Raw genomic sequence first — 19,594 nt, forward strand, 5'->3', positions numbered from 1 at the left:
TATCTCTCACAGGTGTCATTCAGGCTGGCAAAAACCACAGCTTCCTCTCAGAAACCAACTCACAGTTAATAAGAGAATAGGAGGGAAAGTAACGCTTATTTGTATTGATCCTCTATTTGCTTATAATTTCCTAATAATTTCTCAAATTTCCTGAATTTAATGTTACTAATTATAGGTGACATGGAGACAAAGACTTCGACGTTAGTTGTGTTTACTTTAAAAGCAGTTTCGGATTTCTGGAGGAATTTCTGGAGGAGCTGCTCCAATATACAAAATATCTGTGTTATTGGCAGCTTATTTCAGTATATTGTATGTTGAATTGATTGCCTGTAGACAAAATACTTCGGGTTATACTGGTCAGGCAATTAAAGCTGAAGTAGGCGAGATTGGAGCAAATATGATTAAAAAAAAAGTTATTTTTATAAAACAGTCGCTATATCGTGACAGTAGTAAACAGGTAACCTGAAAAAAATCATGTGTCCTCTGTGTCCTCTGTGTCCTCCGGTGTCCTCCGGTGCTTCTAACGGCATCTGCAAGATTTCACAGACTGGAGGAAAACAAGCAGTCAGAGCTGATCTGAGGTCTGCTGTCCAGCTGCCGTCTATGAGAGCCGGCTGTCAATCACTCGCGAACTCTAACCAAATGGTCAAACTAGGCAGCGCTGATCAAATATGAATCAATATTCTGTTACGTTGATGCCTATTTCTCTCCTCAGATGTTCTCAGAATCATCTTGTAGTGCACTGTTTAACTGTAAAACCAGAAAGTTCGTGACGCGGCCACCATTGTGAAATCTGGTGAAGGAACGCCAAGTTCAGGTCACATGATCGGAGCACAGCCAATAGGAACGCTCTCTCCATGAAATTACATGTAATTGGTCAAAGTCTCCCGTCATGGGCTAGATGTTCTAAAGCCTGAAAACAGAGCCATGAGGAGGAGCAGAAGTCTAGTTATCTCTCAGAACACTTGAATTACAATATGCTGAAAGGTTATTATGGAATGTTTGCCCAATGATGCCAACAATATGCTGCCTACTGAAGCTTTAATCAATTCATTAATTGGAAGTGTGCCAAATGAACACTGTTTCTATGTTTTTCACCTGTAAAGTTGGTACCAAATTAGATACGTCTTTCCAGGAAACTTTCAAGAAATCTTTAGGAAATAATGGACCTCTAAAATAATGTGGGTCAGTTTTTTTTTCCTGCTTCATTTGTGAGTTCGAGAGTGTTTTATGAATATCTGCATGAATTCAAAAATACCTACATTTTTGGGATAGTAACTTGACAGACGAAAACATAGCAATTGCATAAATTGCCGAGAGTTTTCTGATATTTGTCACATGAAAACATTGGTTAAGAGTTAGGTTCATTATTTGAGGGTTTTGGTTTAGATTAAAGCTGCAACAATTAATCGATAAGTTGTCAACTATTAAATTATTATTTGAACTATTTTGATAATTGATTAAACGGGTTGAGTAATTAAAAAAAAAGAAGTAAAAATTCGGACTCCAGCTTCTTAAATGTGAATATTTTCTGGTTTCTTTCCTCCTCTATGACGGTAAACTGAATATCTTTAAGTTGTGGAAAACAAGATATTTGAGGACGTCGTCTTCGGCTTTGGGAAACACATTTTTCACCATTTTCTGACATTTTATAGACCCAACAACTAGTCGATGAATGGAGAAAATAATCGTTAGTTGCAGCCCTAATTTGGATAAAAAAATAACTTAAAATGAAAACGTTCTTAATGAAAGAGAGTATGTCATTGTACACATCACTGGAGTTTCCTCAGTTATTATGCATGTTCCACATTATTATATGCACACAGTCATCATGCTTATAATATGTTAGATGATATGAACCAAAAATATTATGCATTAATATGCTCGACTTTGACTCTAGTTATCTATTTTTTAAATGATCCAGGTATGCTTAGTGTCTCTGTTAATGCTGGAGCAGCATGTTGCATCACTGGCTCTCTATACTGTTGTAGCACTGGACTCGCTGCTCGTTGTCCGGAGGCTTGATAGAGGTCTTTTCAGAGCTCAGCAGGCTCTATCGGAGGGGAAATAACACCCAGCCAAGACATTCCTGCAGCCTAAATGTGACCTTTGTTTTCCAGAGCAGCAGACACACTGGGGCATATGTGCTGTTGAGGGGAAACGTATGGTTGGCAGATGTGTCTGCAGACAGGATGGCAGTTTGTACACAGTCAGACATGCAGGGACAAATGTACACACAAATCTAAGTGTTAGAGTAATTATAACTTCATTAAATTTGGTCAAAGGTTCAACAGATTGTAGTTGAAAATGCATGCACATACAAGTTGTTCTACAGAGATGGCTGTATCATTCAAGGTGCATTTGAGATTGATAATTATAGTTTGATTTCAGCCTGAATAGTGTAGACTAGGGTGATGAATCCAAAGGTTTATGTACCTACTATAGGGGGGTGTTGTTGTTGTTGTACACACACATACAGGACGTGGGGGTGATGTCGGAGCAGCAGATGCAGGACCCGGTCCGGACCAGTCAGTATATAGGAATGTGAGGAATGCACCAGGCTGAGATGGAGACACTGAGAGAGAGAGATCAGACCAGGCCAGTGATGACCGCAGCCCCGCTGGGGAAGGGCAGATTTATGAGCAGGCAGGCCCAGAGGTTGACTTTGGAAGGGACACTATAGAGCGCCTTCACTAACCCCGTCCACCGCTCTCTGACCTCCACCAACCGGCCCGAGGAGGAGGAGAAAATTGGTGAAACAGTGTTTGTAAAGGCCTTTTAGGACCATCACGGCTCCAGGAATCAAAACTTTAGATGTTTTTGATTGACTTCGGGGTACTGTATTTGTACTGAAGTGCAGTAACAGCACATTCTTTATCATATAGATGAAAAGTTACCAGCAACAGCAGTCTCCCCTATAAACTCACAATTTATAACGTTTTCTAGGTAGCAGTATCCCCTGAACTCTGGATCACTCTGACTTTGCTGCTGCCGCTGCGGTCGGACACTTTTCGTGCCCTTAAGAAAAGTTTCCAGAATCAGATTTCCCCCCAGACGAGTCCGTGACTGCAGGCCGTGTGATAAACAACATCAAACTGTGGAGCAGCGGGTGACGGTGTAATGTTCCTACTGACTTTCCCGCAGCCCTTCAGCCCGTCGGTGCTACTCCCGTTGGATATCATGATCTCATCGCTGTGTGACTGAGTCCCCCTCTCTGATCTCATGTGTGTGTCGGAGGATATTTTTGATGGGGGCCCTTCCCCGAGCACTCGCGCTAGGAGTGGCAGGGCATCTGATACGAGAACATGAAGCGAAGCCTCTTCGACAGCCCATTAATGAAGCTGTTGTTTACATGCTTGCAATACATACCTGGCTAATTTTGAATGGGGATACCGTCCTATTGATAAAGCTGTTTGTCCTTTGCTTTGTTGGTGGTAGAGTACATTGTTTTAATCGTTATTCCTGAGAAGAAAAACCTTTTCATTTTAATGTAGAAAACAGTTTTTAAAAAGTATCCTGTCAGACAGGTATGTCGACATTTCATCACAGAAGAACTTTCCGTCTCTCGTGTCTTTCCTGGTTGTACTTGACAAATACCGTGGTTTTCACGTCGATCAAGTTTGACAACAACTTCAGCCCAAAAGCTTTCAACTCCATAACAAGAGTTTCAAAAGATGGTCTGGTTTTTCTGAATTCATGAAAAGTTTTTTATTCATCTGTGGAGACATGCTCACGCATCTGTGTCTGCTATTTTGAAAATCCTTTTTGGATTGGGTACACAATGTACATCTTACTGTACGCTGTGTGAGGGAAGTTTGCACAAGATAAATTGCCGGGGAACTGGAAGAACTTGCCGCTGTAACGTGAGGAACTCGATAGAGGCAACTTAATGTTCATTTGAGGTCAAGTACTGTGAGGACTTTGACAAAGCTCTCTGTTCGTCTTTTCAAGAGTTTGATTGCGAGGAAATGTGGAACACTTTCTTAATCCCTGGGGAATTAAAGAAATATGCATTTAGGGGCTCAAACAATCGGCCGGCGAGTGCACCTCCCGATAAACACTAAACGGTTGAGGAGTTACAGCCCTGAAAGGAAAATAAGATTGAGACGGAATGAATGCCGCGACTCGGGCTGAAGTGTGTGTGTGTGTGTGTGTGTGAGAGTTTATGTCTAGTGTGCGACTGTGTGTATAAACTGGAGTAGACGGCATTTTAGAGAGGGGTTTAGTCCACAAAAGCCTCACACAAAGGCAGTTCTACAGCTGGGTAATATGTGTGTGTGTGTGTGTGTGTGTGTGTGTTGCAGGAGCCTGGAACTTTACAAAGACTCAGATCGACTACTTTTTTCCTCTTTTTATCTCTCGCAACCAGCTCCGGTTCATTCACAGATAATATCACTCTGTTGTTGTTTAATAAACATGATTAATAGTTGCATACATGTGCTAAAAACAGCTGGCATCATCTGGCTCTGTAAAGTGAAGTCAATGCTGAAGTGCCTTAAATCGGCATTCTTTCTAACAGCCAGCAGGGGGCGACTCCTCTGGTTGCTAAAAGAAGTCTGATTGTATAGATGACATTAAAAAAAAATTCCCGAAGCCGGATCATGATCCGGATCGCCACCAAAATCGAATGGATTGTTCACTGTGCCACACCCCACCCCTCCAGGAAATTTCATTCAAATCCATCTCGGACTTTTGGAGTAATCCTCCAAACGGACAAACCAACAAACCAACGCCAGTGAAAACATAACCTCCTTCCTATAGGCCCTCTGCATGGGCGGAGGTAATGAAAGCCCAAACTATGAAACCAAGAGTTAACCTTTAAATGATCATGATTTAATATGTAAAAAGCTTTCATCCAAACTATAAACTTACAATATGAACAAAATATGAAAGCAAAACTAATGTGTAAACATGCATTTTATTTGGGAAATTCTCTCCAGTTTTCTTTATAGCTTTATGGAGTCGAACCCGACAGTTTACAGAGGCAGACGTCTGGCCGATAGATTCCCCCCTGCTGGGTGTACAACCTGGCAACCTAAACTGTGTCTGCAGTGACTTAGCAACAAAACCTCAAATGCTTTCAGAAAGCATTACGTGGAAATCCATGTCTGCGGTTCACATGAGCACCGGGGATGAAAAGGGTGTCTTGCGTTCCGCGCAAAATCTGATCACTTTTATTGGCTGACGAAATTTCCGATGGGGGGGTTCAGGTTTCTTCGTTTCACCGTTAGGCGTCGCTTGATTGGCCGGTTTATGAAGCGCGGAGAGGTCTGACCCGGGCATCACTATGTAAGGGAAAATCTGACGGGTTTGTACCAGGTTGTGTGTCGTGACTGATCCGTGTGTTAATTCACATGGAGATGTGGTGCCAAGGGAAAATGACCGTGTTTAAGAGGTGGTGCAAACTCTAGTGTGTGTGTGTGTGTGTGTGTGTGTGTGTGTGTGTGGGCCTGTGTGGGAGCATGAGAAATCTCCTTTGAGTGCAAGAGTGGTGTGATTCACTCAGTTTCTGTTCTCTATGCAACTAATTGATTGTTTTTATTTATAATTAATCTATTAATTGTTATAATTGTCCAAAAAAGTTGTGTAAAAAAAGCCCACAACAATTTCCCAGAATTGATATTCAAGTGATAATGATATTAAACAATGTAAAATCTGCAAATACTGACATTTGAGATGCTGATTCCAGCAAACATTTTTAGCGTTTTTGCTGATAAAAGTTAATTTAAAGGACCAGTGTGTAGCATTGAGGGGGATCTATTGGCAGAAATAGAATATAATATTAATAAGTAGGTTTTCTTTAGTGTATAATCACCTGAAAATAAGAATTGTTGTGTTTTTGTTACCTTAGAATGAGCCGTTTATATCTACATATGGAGCTGGTCCTCTTCATGGAGTCGTGTCTATAGAAGGTAACCCATAAGTCGCGTAACGCTCGTGAGATGGTTGGGGTTACGCATTGACCTTGAATGGTTAAAGGTGCTAAATACGGGGGAGCACTTCTTTTGTCTTTCAACGGTTCTCAACATGGTGGCGGCAAACCACGGCTCGCAGCTAACGGTGCTAACAGCGGAAAACAGTACAAACAATGAGGGAAAGTGCTGACAGAGATAACTGTGTTTACCTGAGAGGGAACTGGAGGTCGGGTGCTACGCTTCCGCGACCTTCAGCTGTAACCGCCGTATGAGACATTACTCTACTACACACTCCTTTACAGAGCAAATTTGGAATTGATGTTGAATGGTTAAGGTTAGGATTAGGTGCACTTATTTGCAACTTGTCGGTTACCTTCCAGACATGGAGCCGGCCGCCATGTTTCTACAGTAGAACCCAGAACGGACAAACTAAACATCGGCTCTAGACGATGGGCATTCACGTTTTCGGGTCGGCCACTGTAGCTCTCCAACGTACTTGGCACACGGGAGAAGTTTCAGTTGGTTGCAATCTGCAACCTCGCGGCTCGATGGCACCAGAGCCGACACGCTGCAAGCACGCTTTAAGTTATTGCTGGAAGTGTTCCTGATGTGATTATCTGTCAATGAACAAGTCGATTAATTGACTAATCGTTTCAGCACTATTTCTGCAAAAGTGTGTGTATTCCTTGTATAATAGCCACTAGATTTTATACGGTCCATCTTACGTTGCATGGACTTGGTGGACTCCTCTACAGTACGTGTCTATTTGCATGTTTTCAACAATCTTAGCCGTTAAACTGGAGGTTTAGTTTTGGAGAAGAGGGTGAAAGAAGCCACATGACCGTTGCCCTCCGTGGTAACCGGAGACTCTGGATGGGGTGGGGGGAGGGAACGAGCCCAAGATTTACTGCAGGCGTAAAGGCATATTCCATAAACATTGACACACACGCCAGCTGCCTGGCCGCCTCACCAGACTGGCCCCCCTTTGGTCACTTGCCTGTGCCGTGTCTGTCCTGAGTCCGGTCTGAGGATCGCATGGCTGCAGCCTCCACCTGCTCTGCCAATGTGACCTGTCTGTCAGCGGTGACAGCGCACAGACACACACTCGCTGCAGAGTTCCAAGGGGGGGTCAGGCTCCGGCTGATGCAAGCTCTCACACAGACAGATGTATATACTTGAGGATATACTTACAGTTTTCAGCGTTGACACACTTGACAGCCTCGACTCTTGACTTCAGGCACGTGTGTTTGCATGTCATCTGTGTACGTGCATGCATGCAAACTCTCCCAAATATGTGCACACACAGACATGAACACAAACTTGTTTTAAGCAGTTAATTTACCTAATTATGGAGCGACTTCAGTGACTGCAGCACACAAGTATTTGTGCACAGAAATATACAGTGCGGCAGTGGCATATACATTTCCTCATTCCTCGCTGAGGCATGCGGAGCAGGCTCACAGATGACGAGTTAATAGTTAGCTTCGGTAAACATTTTAATCCCTCCACACCGAGAACATGCTCCTCATTAGCCCCTCACTTTCACTTCAACTAAACAGCCCAGACAAGCAGACATTCTCCAGTTTACTTATTTATTTTTTTATGATTTAGGGTAGGTAGCGGAATAAGATAAGATAAGATAAGATAAGATAAAACTTTATTTATCTAAAGGGAGATTGCTGCAGTGATGCAGTTTAATACAAAGTGGGAAGAGTGCAAATATAAAAGTCTAAGAATAACAATAAGGTGCAAATCCAAAATATACACATACAATGTATGTATGTATATATACTGTATATATACTGTACTGTATACATACAATGCCAAAGTCAGGTAACCAGTACAGCAAATAAAAGCAAACAATATACAAATTTAATGTAACAAAACACTTTTAAAGCAAGTAATTCGATATACAGATATTATAAAAAAATATTAAATAAGTAAATTAAAAAACACAGCATATGTTCCAGAAACAAAAGAAAATATATAAAGAAACTGAACGGAGTAATTTTGATAATTAGCAGGTATACAAATGTGTAACATAAGATAATGATAACAAACAAACCCACTTTTACTTTTCTAAATTCAATTCTCCAAATTCCAAGTTGTTTTTAATGATCGCTTCTTAACACTTATTTTACACAGCTATCTACAATAAGACAAGTGGATCTACAGTTTTTCATGTTTTCTCCTTTAACCTTTCAATAATTGACACATTAATGTTCTTATGCCCCTATCAGTGGGCCGGTACTCACCAGTAGCAGCCGGCTCTTTTACTCTTTCTGTGTACCGTGACTTTTTCTGGTGCACCGGTGTTATGTCAAAGTCTGTTCCCCGGTCGAATAGTGTCTCCCTCCTGTTAAAATGATAGCGCCCCCCCTTGGTGGTTAGGGATAATGGCCCCCTTCAGACACAACGCTGTTTGAGCTGCGCTCACCGCTGGGTTCACCGCTGGGCTCACCGCTGGGATCACCGCTGGGCTCACCGCTGGGCTCACCGCTGCGCTCACCGCTGGGCTCACCGCTGGGCTCACCGCTGGGATCACCGCTGGGCTCACCGCTGGGCTCACCGCTGGGCTCACCGCTGCGCTCACCGCTGGGCTCACCGCTGGGCTCACCGCTGGGCTCACCGCTGGGATCAGCAGCACACATCACAGCATGTTGCTGCGCCCAAGGTTGAACTTTGGGTGCAGCGAGCGGCTTGCTTCGCCCCTGCTTTGCTCAGCAAAAAGTCGTCGGAGACACAAGTAATAAAATAATGTGTTTCAGAGCGCAGTGGTGCTGTTCTCGCTTTGTGTCTGAAAGGGCCTCAAGGGCTGGTTCAGGTGTAGGTAGGGGGAAACACATACTGACAGGGAAACACGCTGCTGTGTGCCCTGAGCGCATCTACCGTCGCTCTCTCTCTGTCGCTCAACCACACATCACGCTGCTCTTATACCAACGACATAATATCTAAACATGTGGATTGAACTTAAACCCGTCCTTGGCCATATTCACTTGGTAGTACAGTACTACGAGCATCAAAGCTTGCTTGTGGCATTTTACAAGTTGTGTTTCTTCATCTAGTTCTTAATGCGGGACAGGGGCGTAAAGTCCCCAATGGCCCCTTAGACCCCCGTCCTCTGGCACAACTCACAACTCTGAATAAATTAAATTCATGTTGAGAACATCAGCAATATCTCCTAGTGTCTTTTACTCACTATAGAAATTCAGAATGTAATAATGATTTACTGATACCGGCCAATACTCACGTCAACATGTGAATAAGGGCAGTACTGGCACTTCTTTTTTCCACTGATGATACTAAATGATGACACTAAATACTACAATGATGTTGTTTTCTGGTCCCTTACAGGACGAAATGAGTTGATTGCACGGTACATCAAACTTCGCACAGGGAAGACGCGGACCAGGAAGCAGGTAAGTTCTCCATAAATGTCATTTGAAGCAGCCCCTATTTTTGACTCCTCCAGAAAAAGGCCTCTGCTGCTGAGTGACGCCCCAACACCCTGGGTACCCCCCCTCCTCACTCCTAGACATGACGATTGATTTAGGGCCAGGGCCCAATGCACAGATGCTATAGGATCAGGTGTCGGTGTTGGTTCTTCACCACCTCATGGATCTGGTGCTTGTTAGAAGGGGCAAGAAGCTGGGGAATACGGGGATCTGCATGGGAGACTGAGGCGGGACAGGCCGAGGGATTTGGAACTCTATCCTCACTACGGTATCTGATATGGAATGACTGATGTATGGGCAGTGATGGATGTGGGGAGAAAGGGTCCCTGCTAAGTCATCTGGCAGACTCTGAGTGAGAATGAGAAGAGATGAGTGGAGATGAGAGGAGGAAGGGGGGGGGGCAGAGAGGGATCAGAGATGGATGGTGGGACAGGTTGGAGGGATAGAGGGACACCTGCTGGTCCAACAACAGTGAACTGATGGACTGCTGAGCTGCAGTACAGACAGGAAAGATTACAACATGAGATGGGGCTAAACAAAAATAACACAACACAACTCATACAATAAAAACACTTCAGCAATATTTAGTTAGTTATATCTCACATTGCCTGAGGGAGCTGCCTTAACAACTTCAGTCGAGATGTTATGCTTAACAAGGTTATTTCAAAGGGTTGGAATATCCATACTGCATTTCATTTTATTTAGACCAAAGTGTTAACAGACAGACAGCACCATCTTTAGGTCCTATTCCTAGCTGAGCAGTGGTGGAGGAAGTACTAATACCACACTGTAAAACTACTCTGTTACAAGTTAACGTCCTGCACTGAAAGTCAATATCTGTAAGTATAATCAGGGAAATGTAGTTAAAGGGCCGGTGTGTAACAATCAGGGATACATAGGGAGCGGGTCCTCTTCACGGAGTCCGTCATGTTGCACCGCCATGTTTCTACAGTAGCCCAGAACGGACAAACCAAACACTGTGTTAACTTTTCCTGCTTGGGCCGGAGTCGATAACGTTACTCGCTCCCGTCGCCGCCGCTCTCTCTCTCTCTCTTCATCACTCACTTCCCACGTACAAACACACTGGCTCTGCTCTGAATGGTTCTGGAGAAGGCCCCATTTGTATTTTTGCGTCGGCCGCCGTAGCTCTCCAACGCGCTTGGCACACAGGAGAAGTTTTCAATTTCATCTCCTAACCTCACCGCTAGATGCCGCCAGATCCTACACAACTGTTCCTTTAAATTATTAAAAGTGAAAGTACTCAATGCAGAGAAATGGCCACTTGCCAATTAATTTTCTGTCAATCGATTAATCAACTTATTGTTTAAGCATACATACATTTGTACATTTCATTCATCCATTCTCTAAACCTTGTGCAAGAGGCGGGGTACTCGGTGGTCAGGTTGTCACACAAACATATTCACATTCACACCTTTAGCCAATTCAGAGTCTTAAATTCACCTGCATGTTTTCACACTGTGGAAGGAAACTAGAGCTGCAACAATTAATCGATTAGATGTCAACTATTAAATTAATCGGTTATCGGTTTGAGTAATTTTTTAAGAAAATAAAAATAAAATAAAATAAAAATTCCCTGATTCCAGCTTCTTAAATGTGAATATTTTCTGGTTTATTTACTCCTCTGTGAAACACTGATCGACATTTTTCACCATTTTCTGACATTTTATAGACCAAACAACTATTCGATTAATCGACAATGAAAATAATCGGTATTTCCAGCTCTAAAGGAAACGGAAGCATCTGGAGGAAATCCATGTTGAACACACAGGGTTAAAGGATTAAAACCTAAGTTAAAAACTAAGTCACCCATTTTAGCTGGAAACATGAATGCAATGCTTAACTCCGCTGTGTTGTCCGTCTTTCAGGTATCTAGTCACATCCAGGTTCTGGCCCGACGGAAGGCCAGAGAGATCCAGGTGAAGCTGAAGGTACGCTACGTGAGTCAACCTCTTTTTGCTCTTTTATATTCACTATGATGTTTTGGACGATTTAACAAGTGTTGCTCCTTTTTGAATGCACTCATGAAGTTAAGGATGTGTGGATGTAACCTTGCACGGCAGCTGGATTGTCGTGGTGTCACGAATGTCACACATCATACGAAAATCCATCTTGTCAGGCTTCAAATAACGCGTTTGTGTCTGGCAAGCGAGAGCAAGGACCAGTCAGCGTCCTGGGTGGAGCTACTGGCAGCTACGACTGGCAACTAACGGCACTGAAAGTTTTTCGCGATGGAAAAGATGTTTTTGATCTTCTCCAAATTGGCTTCAGCAAGAGTTTGATTGACAGATGGTTCATCCAATCACCTGCCTGAAAGTGCCTGCCCTTTTCCAAACAGTTTCCAGCAACGGCTTTTAGCCATGGTTCTGTGTAAAAAAAAACACGTGGCGGGTCAGGTTAATGTGGATGTAATCAAATCATTAATTGCAAATCTCCATTTCTTCACCACAGGGGAAGAAAATAGTCCTAGCTGAGTTAAGGGTGTGATGATTAGTGTGATGCTTTTTTTTTTAGTTTAATCAAGTTGAGCAGCAGCAGCAGATGGAAAGAGGGTGAAACCATTATTACCTTCTATTATTCCCTCTTATAATGAAGCTTCATGTTGTGTTAAAGGTATGTCAGTGTGGCCCCTGCGCTGCCTCGTATTCACATCCTATTAACACAAAGGCACAAACGATTGGATGTTTTTTTAATTGCACCCCCTCTCATTGATGCTGGTCTTAAATGGGATGCTGACACATTTCGATGAAATGTGAACACATTTCAGGAGGCCCGAGGCTTAGTGCGCACGATTATGAACAAGATGAACCAAAACGCAATTGTCAGGAAACAAATTAATCCCTGCATTATTCCTTCCAAGTATTACATTTGATAAGCACCTCAATAAAAGTTTTCCTGTGTGGCGCGCTGAGAGCTCACACATCCCCGTCCCCCCCAGTACTTTCTCAGTTTACATTTCTCGTCCACGCACACCCGCATACTCGGGAGGCAACGGGACTCTCCCCTCTCGCCTTGGACGGCGGCCACGAGGGTTCAGCTGGCAGGGTCCGGCACCGGTCACAGGGTTGGCCTCTGCGACAGGCCCTTTTTTAAATACGTCTTTGGTGTAACTGAGATCCCTGCCACATGTACCCCCCCCCCGAATTTCAGCTATGCCCTTGTGTTTGCCAGTTCTGGGAAGAAGAATGCACCGTGTGGCCTTGCCCATTAGGGCTGGGCGGCAAGTGATTGTAGTCCTCTGTGGTTTGGAAACTGCTGAAGGAGTGGATTCAAAAACAAGAGTGGTATCGCTTTACAGCGTTGCACAGGAAATACACTTTTATAGCTATCTCACTATTTTAAACTTAGCAGTTTCTATGCAGTTATTGGCATATTAACTTATCGCCCTGTAGCCTGCCTTGTCTTCCAGTCTGACCTCCAACAGGAGCTGGTTGTCATCACTAGCTTGCCCCTGCCAAAGCAATAAACTTAACTCTTGACCCAAAGGCCCTTGACTGTAATATCACCTTCTCTTCGGCTCTGGCAGGGATTCACCGATGATGCAAGCTGGCCTCGGTGCTTCACTTCCCTTTTTAGGGCTCTGCTTGTGTTACCGGTTGAAGCGGGGCGCCGGCTTAAATGGAGTCTTACGAGCGCTCTCCGTTTGCGTAACTGTCTGTTTTGTCTCGCTCTGCGTCCCTCTCCACAGGACCAGGTTGCCAAAGACAAGGCCCTGCAGAGTATGGCCACCATGTCCTCCGCCCAGATCATCTCGCCTACGGCTTTCCAGAACAAGATGGCTCTCCAGGGCCTGTCTAGGCCGGCCTATCCCACTTCTGGTGGGGTGAGTCCCTGACCAGTGTCCCCCTACACCGTCTTATTCAGATTAACCTGAAAGGCTGAGCAGTAGCCACATTTATTGAAAACGTTTCTGTGGTTGGTGGTTTTTCATCACCCCATACACTGATGTATGTGTGTCCATCGTTTCCCTGGATGTTGGTTACTTTTATCTTGTGTGTCTCTTTGTAGATTCAGTTTCTGAATTGCACATATTTGAGACTGCTTCCCTTCACGATTTTTCAAACGGTAGTTTGGTCACAGATGATTTGACCTCTTCAGAACTGCTGTGGCTCGGCTTAGTGGGGATAGCGGGTTTGTTCGATCACGGGAGAATCGCAGGATCACACAAAAATCCATCTCGTCAGGCTTGAAGTAACGCGTTTGTGTCCAGCTCGCCAGACCACGGACCAATCCTAGCAGCTATTAGCAGCTACGGGCGTGGCGACTGTTCATTCTAAACAATAATGGCAGCTCTTGGAAAGGTTAGCAGTTCTATCAGAACTGGAGAGTATTTCTTCATTGAAAGAAGAGCTGCAGGCTTTTTCTCGATGGAAAAGATATTTTTGCTCTTCTCCCGACTGGCATCAGCAAGTTTGATTGACAGATGGTTCATCCAATCACCTGACAAGCTTCTCAGTTGGCAGGTCATCCTTTAGCTACAAGGTTGACGGTTCAATCCCCGCCTCCCTACTGTCTGCATGTTGAAGTGTCATGATCGAGACACTCTATATAATATGATTTGATTTGATGATACTTTAAGCTTGATTTTCTTTGATTGCAGAAACACCTCTCATCTCTGTTCTTCTGTTTTGAAAAGCAGAATAAACAACATAAACAATTCATATGTGAGAATTAGTGTCAAGGTGGAGCTGTGTAATATAGTTTGCACTTCTTTTCTTCCCAGTTTTGGCACGGGGCTCTTCCAGGACAGCCAGGAGGCCACGAAGAGTGAGTAGCCATTCTTTCTATACTCACACTATCCATCAGTAATTCTCATGTGATCAGCTTAATAACCATCAGATACATTTCAGTCGGGGACTGAATCTCAGGACAAATTAAAACACATCAGTACAATTATAAAGAAAAGTCCTCAGCTGTCTGACATTCAGCCCCCTGCGTCTTAAGAGGTCAGGCGGACCAATTAGTAGAAGTGAGAAGGGGTCATGAGGCCGAGACGGTGCACATAACATGCCTCTCTCTCTCTTGTCTGTCTCGTCTCTCCAGCATTAAGCCCTTCTCCCAGCAGAGTTACGCCATGCAGGCGTCCGGCCCGACCCCTATAACAGGTGGGTGCTCTTTCTCCACCCTGACTGTGTTGACAGTACGCTGTCACGCCGGCAAAGTGATGAGGCGACGCGGCTCGTGATGAAGAAGCTCAGAGAAATAGCTGCATTTTCTCTTTAGGTTTTTTGTACATTGTTACACTCAAAACCGCACATTCACTGCCCTCTTTGTCTGTAGGTTATGAAAGCACAGCGGGGCTGTCGATGTCTCCCGGTGCCCCCCCCTGGCAGGGTAGATGCATTGCCAGCTCCAAGCTGCGAATGCTGGAGTTCTCCGCCTTCCTGGAGCAACCTCAGGACCCCGAGAATGTGAGTAGACAACACAGGAGATGAACTCTGTGCAATCCTAAACGCACCGTTTCAGACAGAGGGTGAATGCAAGTATATTCAGGCAGACAGTACGAGGAAAATAAAGGTTTTTTTTTAACAATACAGCATGTAAACATGTTCTAGAAGAAACACAAAATACAACTATGAACCTGAAAATGAGCACGATATGGGACCTTTAAAACGTTGGTGGTTTTGTTGTGTGTCAGCATCTCACAAAGACAACAGGATAATCTGTATTAACACATAGAGAATAAACACACCAGCACATTACACACGATCATGAATGGTGTGAGTGGGAAGATAAAGGGTGGGACCGTCGAGACAGGTGATGGGATTTTACAATAAACATGATTCAATGGAACAGCAGGTCCAGTGTGACAGATGTCGTTAAAAGCAATTTAACAAACTGTACATGTGTCATTTTTTTTTGGCTCCGTTCATCTCCTGTTGTGCATTTTTCGTCTGTTCCAGTTCAACAAGCACCTGTTTGTGCACATCGGCCAGTCCAACCCGAGCTACAGCGACGCCTATCTGGAGTCTGTGGACGTCAGGCAGATCTACGACAAGTTCCCGGAGAAGAAGGGAGGCCTGAAGGAGCTGTTTGAGAAAGGGCCGCACAACGCTTTCTTCCTCGTCAAGTTCTGGGTGAAACATTTTTTTAATTCCCTTTACTTCCATCCAGTTCCTCTAAGATTAATTATTTTTCAATTCATTACAGCGGATAAATCTCTAATATCAATTTAATACCTGTTTTTATTTATGTAAAGCTCAGTCCGACGCTCTGTGTGTGGTATGTTTCATACACATATAATCCTCCCAGAGTCATGAAGGTGAAGTCAGAGTACAGTGAATACTCTTGTTAATGTTTTGTAGCACCTGTTGGCTGTTAATGGCCTAGCGGTGTTAACTGCGTTGAGATAGCTTAAGCGTTGGGAGTTAAAGGAACTTAAGTGCGATTTAAAGCCAGAACGAATGGAAAGTCATCGCTCCCATGACCTGATCGCTGGTTTTATACGCCGGCAAAGAAGGCACTGCTGCTCAGCATGCGTTAGGCTGGGTGTATTTGTATACGTCTGTGATGTGTGTGTGTGTGATTGTGTGTGTGACAGCAGCCTTGGAGAGAGTGGCAGGCCTGATCTTTCACCAGGGGAAATGTGAGCCCAGGCACCTGTCTCAACGCTATTAGACTGAGTCCAACCCCCCCAGTATACTTTATTTATAGATAAGCCCACCCCCCCAAAAAAACACACACACACACACACACATACAGAGAGACAAGATGCAGGATAAGGAATGAAGACAGATGGAGGAGAATGTGTGATATCGTTGAAAACAGTGGAAACATGCAAACTGACAACATGAAAATGGGCTTAAAATAAAGAGATCAGAGTGAGAGACGGAGACCGAGGAGGAGTACGAGAGCGTTAACTGGACACGTCTCAGCTGATCTGGCCACCTTGCGTTACCTCAGGACAAGACCTTTGGTATTTTTATCGTGCACAACACGTACACTCTTTCAAACCCACCCTCTTCTTTACCTCAGGACACCTCCCTCTACGCATACATTCACTCTTTATTTAAAGGTACTGTTTGTAACTTCTTACACTCTTATAAATCATTGCGGGTCGGTGTCCCATGCGCGCTCGCGCGTGTCTACGCTGTTCCAACATAAACTACACGGAAGCACCAAAACCGCAAAGTTATATCTAGTGTCTTGCAAAACAGTATCAACTAATCCTGCTCCAGCAACCTGACTGTGGTCAGAGGACACAGGGGAGACAATGCTGTACTTTGCTCCTCTGCCTGCTTGCCTTCACTCACACACCACGCTTGTTCTCACTCGCTCTTTCGTTCTACTCTCACGTGCATGCACGCACACTCCACACTGCAGAAGAGTTAGTAGCTCTGAGAATATCTAGTGAATGTACAGTGGACGTTTGTGCAGAAATAACTGCTGCAGCTCCTCCAGACTAGAGATAGACAGAGGTTTTCCGTGTCTTGTGAAGTGACGGGGCTCCGCAATGAGAAACGTTATCGTCTCCGACCAAAACTCCGGTGTCTCCCCTGAAAAGCCAACACTAGGATCAGCATTGATTCATGGAGAGACCTTCGTCTGGTCAGCTAACATTACTGCCAAGCAGCTGAAATATAGAGTGATATTGTGCTTTTAGCTGACGTGTGTCGCCTCACTAGTTTTGATCGATGCTCGTTCATGTCTACCTAGAGCGAGCACAAGCGTGAGTACGAGCAAGAGGACGCTGACTGTCGTTAACTTACGACCACAGGTGTCACTGCTACATTCTTACATAGAGTCCCTTTAGGTGGCTATTAATGGCATTTCATTCAAAAGTGTTGCTACTCTTCATTATGTGGGCGGTTCGATCCCCGGCTCCTCCAGTCCGCATGTCGAAGCGTCCTTGAGCAAGACACTTAACTCCAAATTGCTCTCGAAGGTAGCGTGTATTTAGATGAGCAGGTGGCACCTTGAATGGCAGCGTATGAATGTGTGTGAATGCTGACTTGTAGTGTAAAGTGCTTTGAGTGGTTGGAAGACTAGAAAGGAGCTATACTGTATGAATGAAAGTCCATGTCGGTTTTACAGTGGAGGTCAGGGTTGAGCATGATAAGAGGGAGCGACCTAGAGAAGGAGCCAAACAGGTAGAACTGGATGAATGTGGTGAGTGTCGACTACATCACTGCTGCAAAAATCTCCTCCTTCCATCGAACAAGCTGCCATTATTTATCTCTGTGCACAAAAAGAGTAAAATATCTGGGACCATCTACTATGAGGACCTGCCAGTGCACACACCTCTCTCTCTCTCTCTCTCTCTCTCTCTACTATGGTGGAGGGTTAGACTGCACCAACCTGAACCTTGCTGTGCCTAAATGAACCCCTCCTTGTTGTGAAGTATAAAGGACGTGTGCGGTCTGACTGAGTCATGGGAGCCTTGAGAGGTTGTCCTAGGTTAGGCATCATGCCTATCGTGTTCTTCGACTCTCTAATACTGGGGAGACTGGCAGGGCTGTTCTCAGTAGCACCTGAGGCATGTTGTGAATACCAGGTGACCCAAACGCATCCAGCCCAGGGATGAGAGAATAGCACAGTGAACAATATCTGTCCTGCTTTGGTCCGGTCCAAATCTGACACAACAATGTTGAGGAGCGGTCTCTGTAGTTTACCTTCAGACTTAAAGTGGTTTTGCAGGCCTGAAATATATATGGCGCTCTGAAGAGAAGATATGTGAAACCATTGTAGGTTCTCTGCAACCATCAGAAGTGATTTGGATACTTAAACTACAGTGGTTTGGTGCAAGTCTGGAGACCAGAATGTCAAACAACCATCTTCACTACTACTGCGAAACATTGTGAAATATGATCATCCTCTGATCCACTTTGTCACAAATGTTGAGGCCAGTGGTGACTTGCAAAACTTGATATATAAGCTTATACAGTATAAAGGATGGGTACATTATTATTATTATTATCAATATTATTACTTTTAGGTTTTTATATCATTCAGTAGCTTCCCAGTGGTCTTCCTTATGTACTAAAATCCCCAATTGTGGTTAAAGTAAGAAAATGTTTTAGCATCGAAATGCTATTTTCCCAAACCCTTCTGAAAACTTTTCCCCACGTGACCTGACGTAGGTTTCTGCTTGATGACGTTCTACATTTATATATACATATATCCTTATACATCATCAGTGTATTACCTTAATTTTATAGTAATTTAGATGGAGGAAGCAGACAGGAGTACCGATAACATTGTCATTGACATTGTCTGCAACGTAAAATTACTGGGGGGTTTTTAATAGTAGTTTTGAAGACAGCAATACAGCAACTTCAGTTTCCTGTCGGAAAGGGCTGTCTGACGGCGAGGTAAAGCGGTGAAAATATTCTAAATATAGCGTACACTTAGAGTGATATTGATTTTTTTTTAGGTGGCTAAAATAAATTTTTCTGCTGCTCCCGTCCACAGCCACGTTACCCTGCCGTCAGACGGGGAACTGAAGCCGCTATATCGCTCTCTTCAGAACCACCAGACCTTGGTAACCTACGTTACTGCTTTCTGCTAACGGCTAAATGGGCGTTTTCCATTTGATTAAACCCGGAAGAGAACGCAGATGGACACGCCCTTTAACTGCTGTGGTTCTTGGTGCCAAAGACTGTGAATGTCAAGTTCAAAGCACCGCCTTGCAATCTCGTGCCACCGGATGGCTTTGTATATATACGACATTACCCTTCTCACATGTTTGACTGCCACATTATTTATTGTAGAGCCATAAAAAACATTGGTGAGTGACACCATTTTGGAAGTATAGTCTTCTCCAGTCCTTGGAAAGAGCAGCTGGTCCAGCCATGGCATTTGATTGTAGGGGTGAGAGGGAGGAGGGGATGAGTCGCCCCCGCCGTATATCATAAAGAGAAAAGGGATCAAGACGGCAATAAACAGCAAGAGATAGAAATAGGGACACAGATAGTGTGAACAAGAGATGAGGATGGCAGAGGAAACAGCGGTGGGTCATGTAAGCAACAAGTCATTCATCAATGAAATATTACTCTTGTGATTCATGTCACAGCCCCGGTTGAGTCAACAGCTACGACATATGCAACTCCTCGCTAGAGGAAAACAAGCTCATAACGCCGTCCCCCCGAGGGGGTCCGCCAATTCTCAAGACATCCATGACAAAACACAGAAATGCTACAAAACAGCTGAGCATTTCAACGATGCTCTTGGCCATGAAAATAAGAAGCAAAATGAAATCCTCGACAC

General features: G+C 44.2%; 2 protein-coding genes across 5 annotated transcripts in view; one reads left to right on the forward strand and one right to left on the reverse strand.

The window, feature by feature from the left end:
• The window catches only part of LOC119487005 (transcriptional enhancer factor TEF-3-like), a 34,071-nt gene that overhangs the window by 6,762 nt on the left and 7,715 nt on the right, over nt 1-19,594 (forward strand). The window contains exons 2-8 of one of the 4 annotated variants that reach the window (XM_037767612.1): nt 9,270-9,334; nt 11,257-11,328; nt 13,077-13,211; nt 14,112-14,155; nt 14,432-14,493; nt 14,669-14,799; nt 15,292-15,465. In XM_037767612.1, the coding sequence (XP_037623540.1) occupies nt 13,110-13,211; nt 14,112-14,155; nt 14,432-14,493; nt 14,669-14,799; nt 15,292-15,465 (513 nt within the window). In that variant the 5' untranslated portion in view covers nt 9,270-9,334; nt 11,257-11,328; nt 13,077-13,109. Of the gene's footprint in view, nt 1-9,269; nt 9,335-9,408; nt 9,639-11,256; nt 11,329-13,076; nt 13,212-14,111; nt 14,156-14,431; nt 14,494-14,668; nt 14,800-15,291; nt 15,466-19,594 lie in introns of those variants that run through there. The other 3 variants (XM_037767613.1, XM_037767611.1, XM_037767614.1) reach the window with 3 other exon arrangements.
• Nucleotides 8,023-8,770, reverse strand: LOC119487006 (chondroitin proteoglycan 3-like). Its single transcript, XM_037767615.1, has one exon. It carries the CDS (start codon nt 8,564-8,566, stop codon nt 8,303-8,305), a length of 264 nt encoding a protein of 87 aa, XP_037623543.1. The 5' UTR covers nt 8,567-8,770; the 3' UTR covers nt 8,023-8,302.

The sequence above is a fragment of the Sebastes umbrosus genome, chromosome 4 (genome assembly GCF_015220745.1).
Source record: "Sebastes umbrosus isolate fSebUmb1 chromosome 4, fSebUmb1.pri, whole genome shotgun sequence".
Classification (NCBI taxonomy): domain Eukaryota; kingdom Metazoa; phylum Chordata; class Actinopteri; order Perciformes; family Sebastidae; genus Sebastes; species Sebastes umbrosus.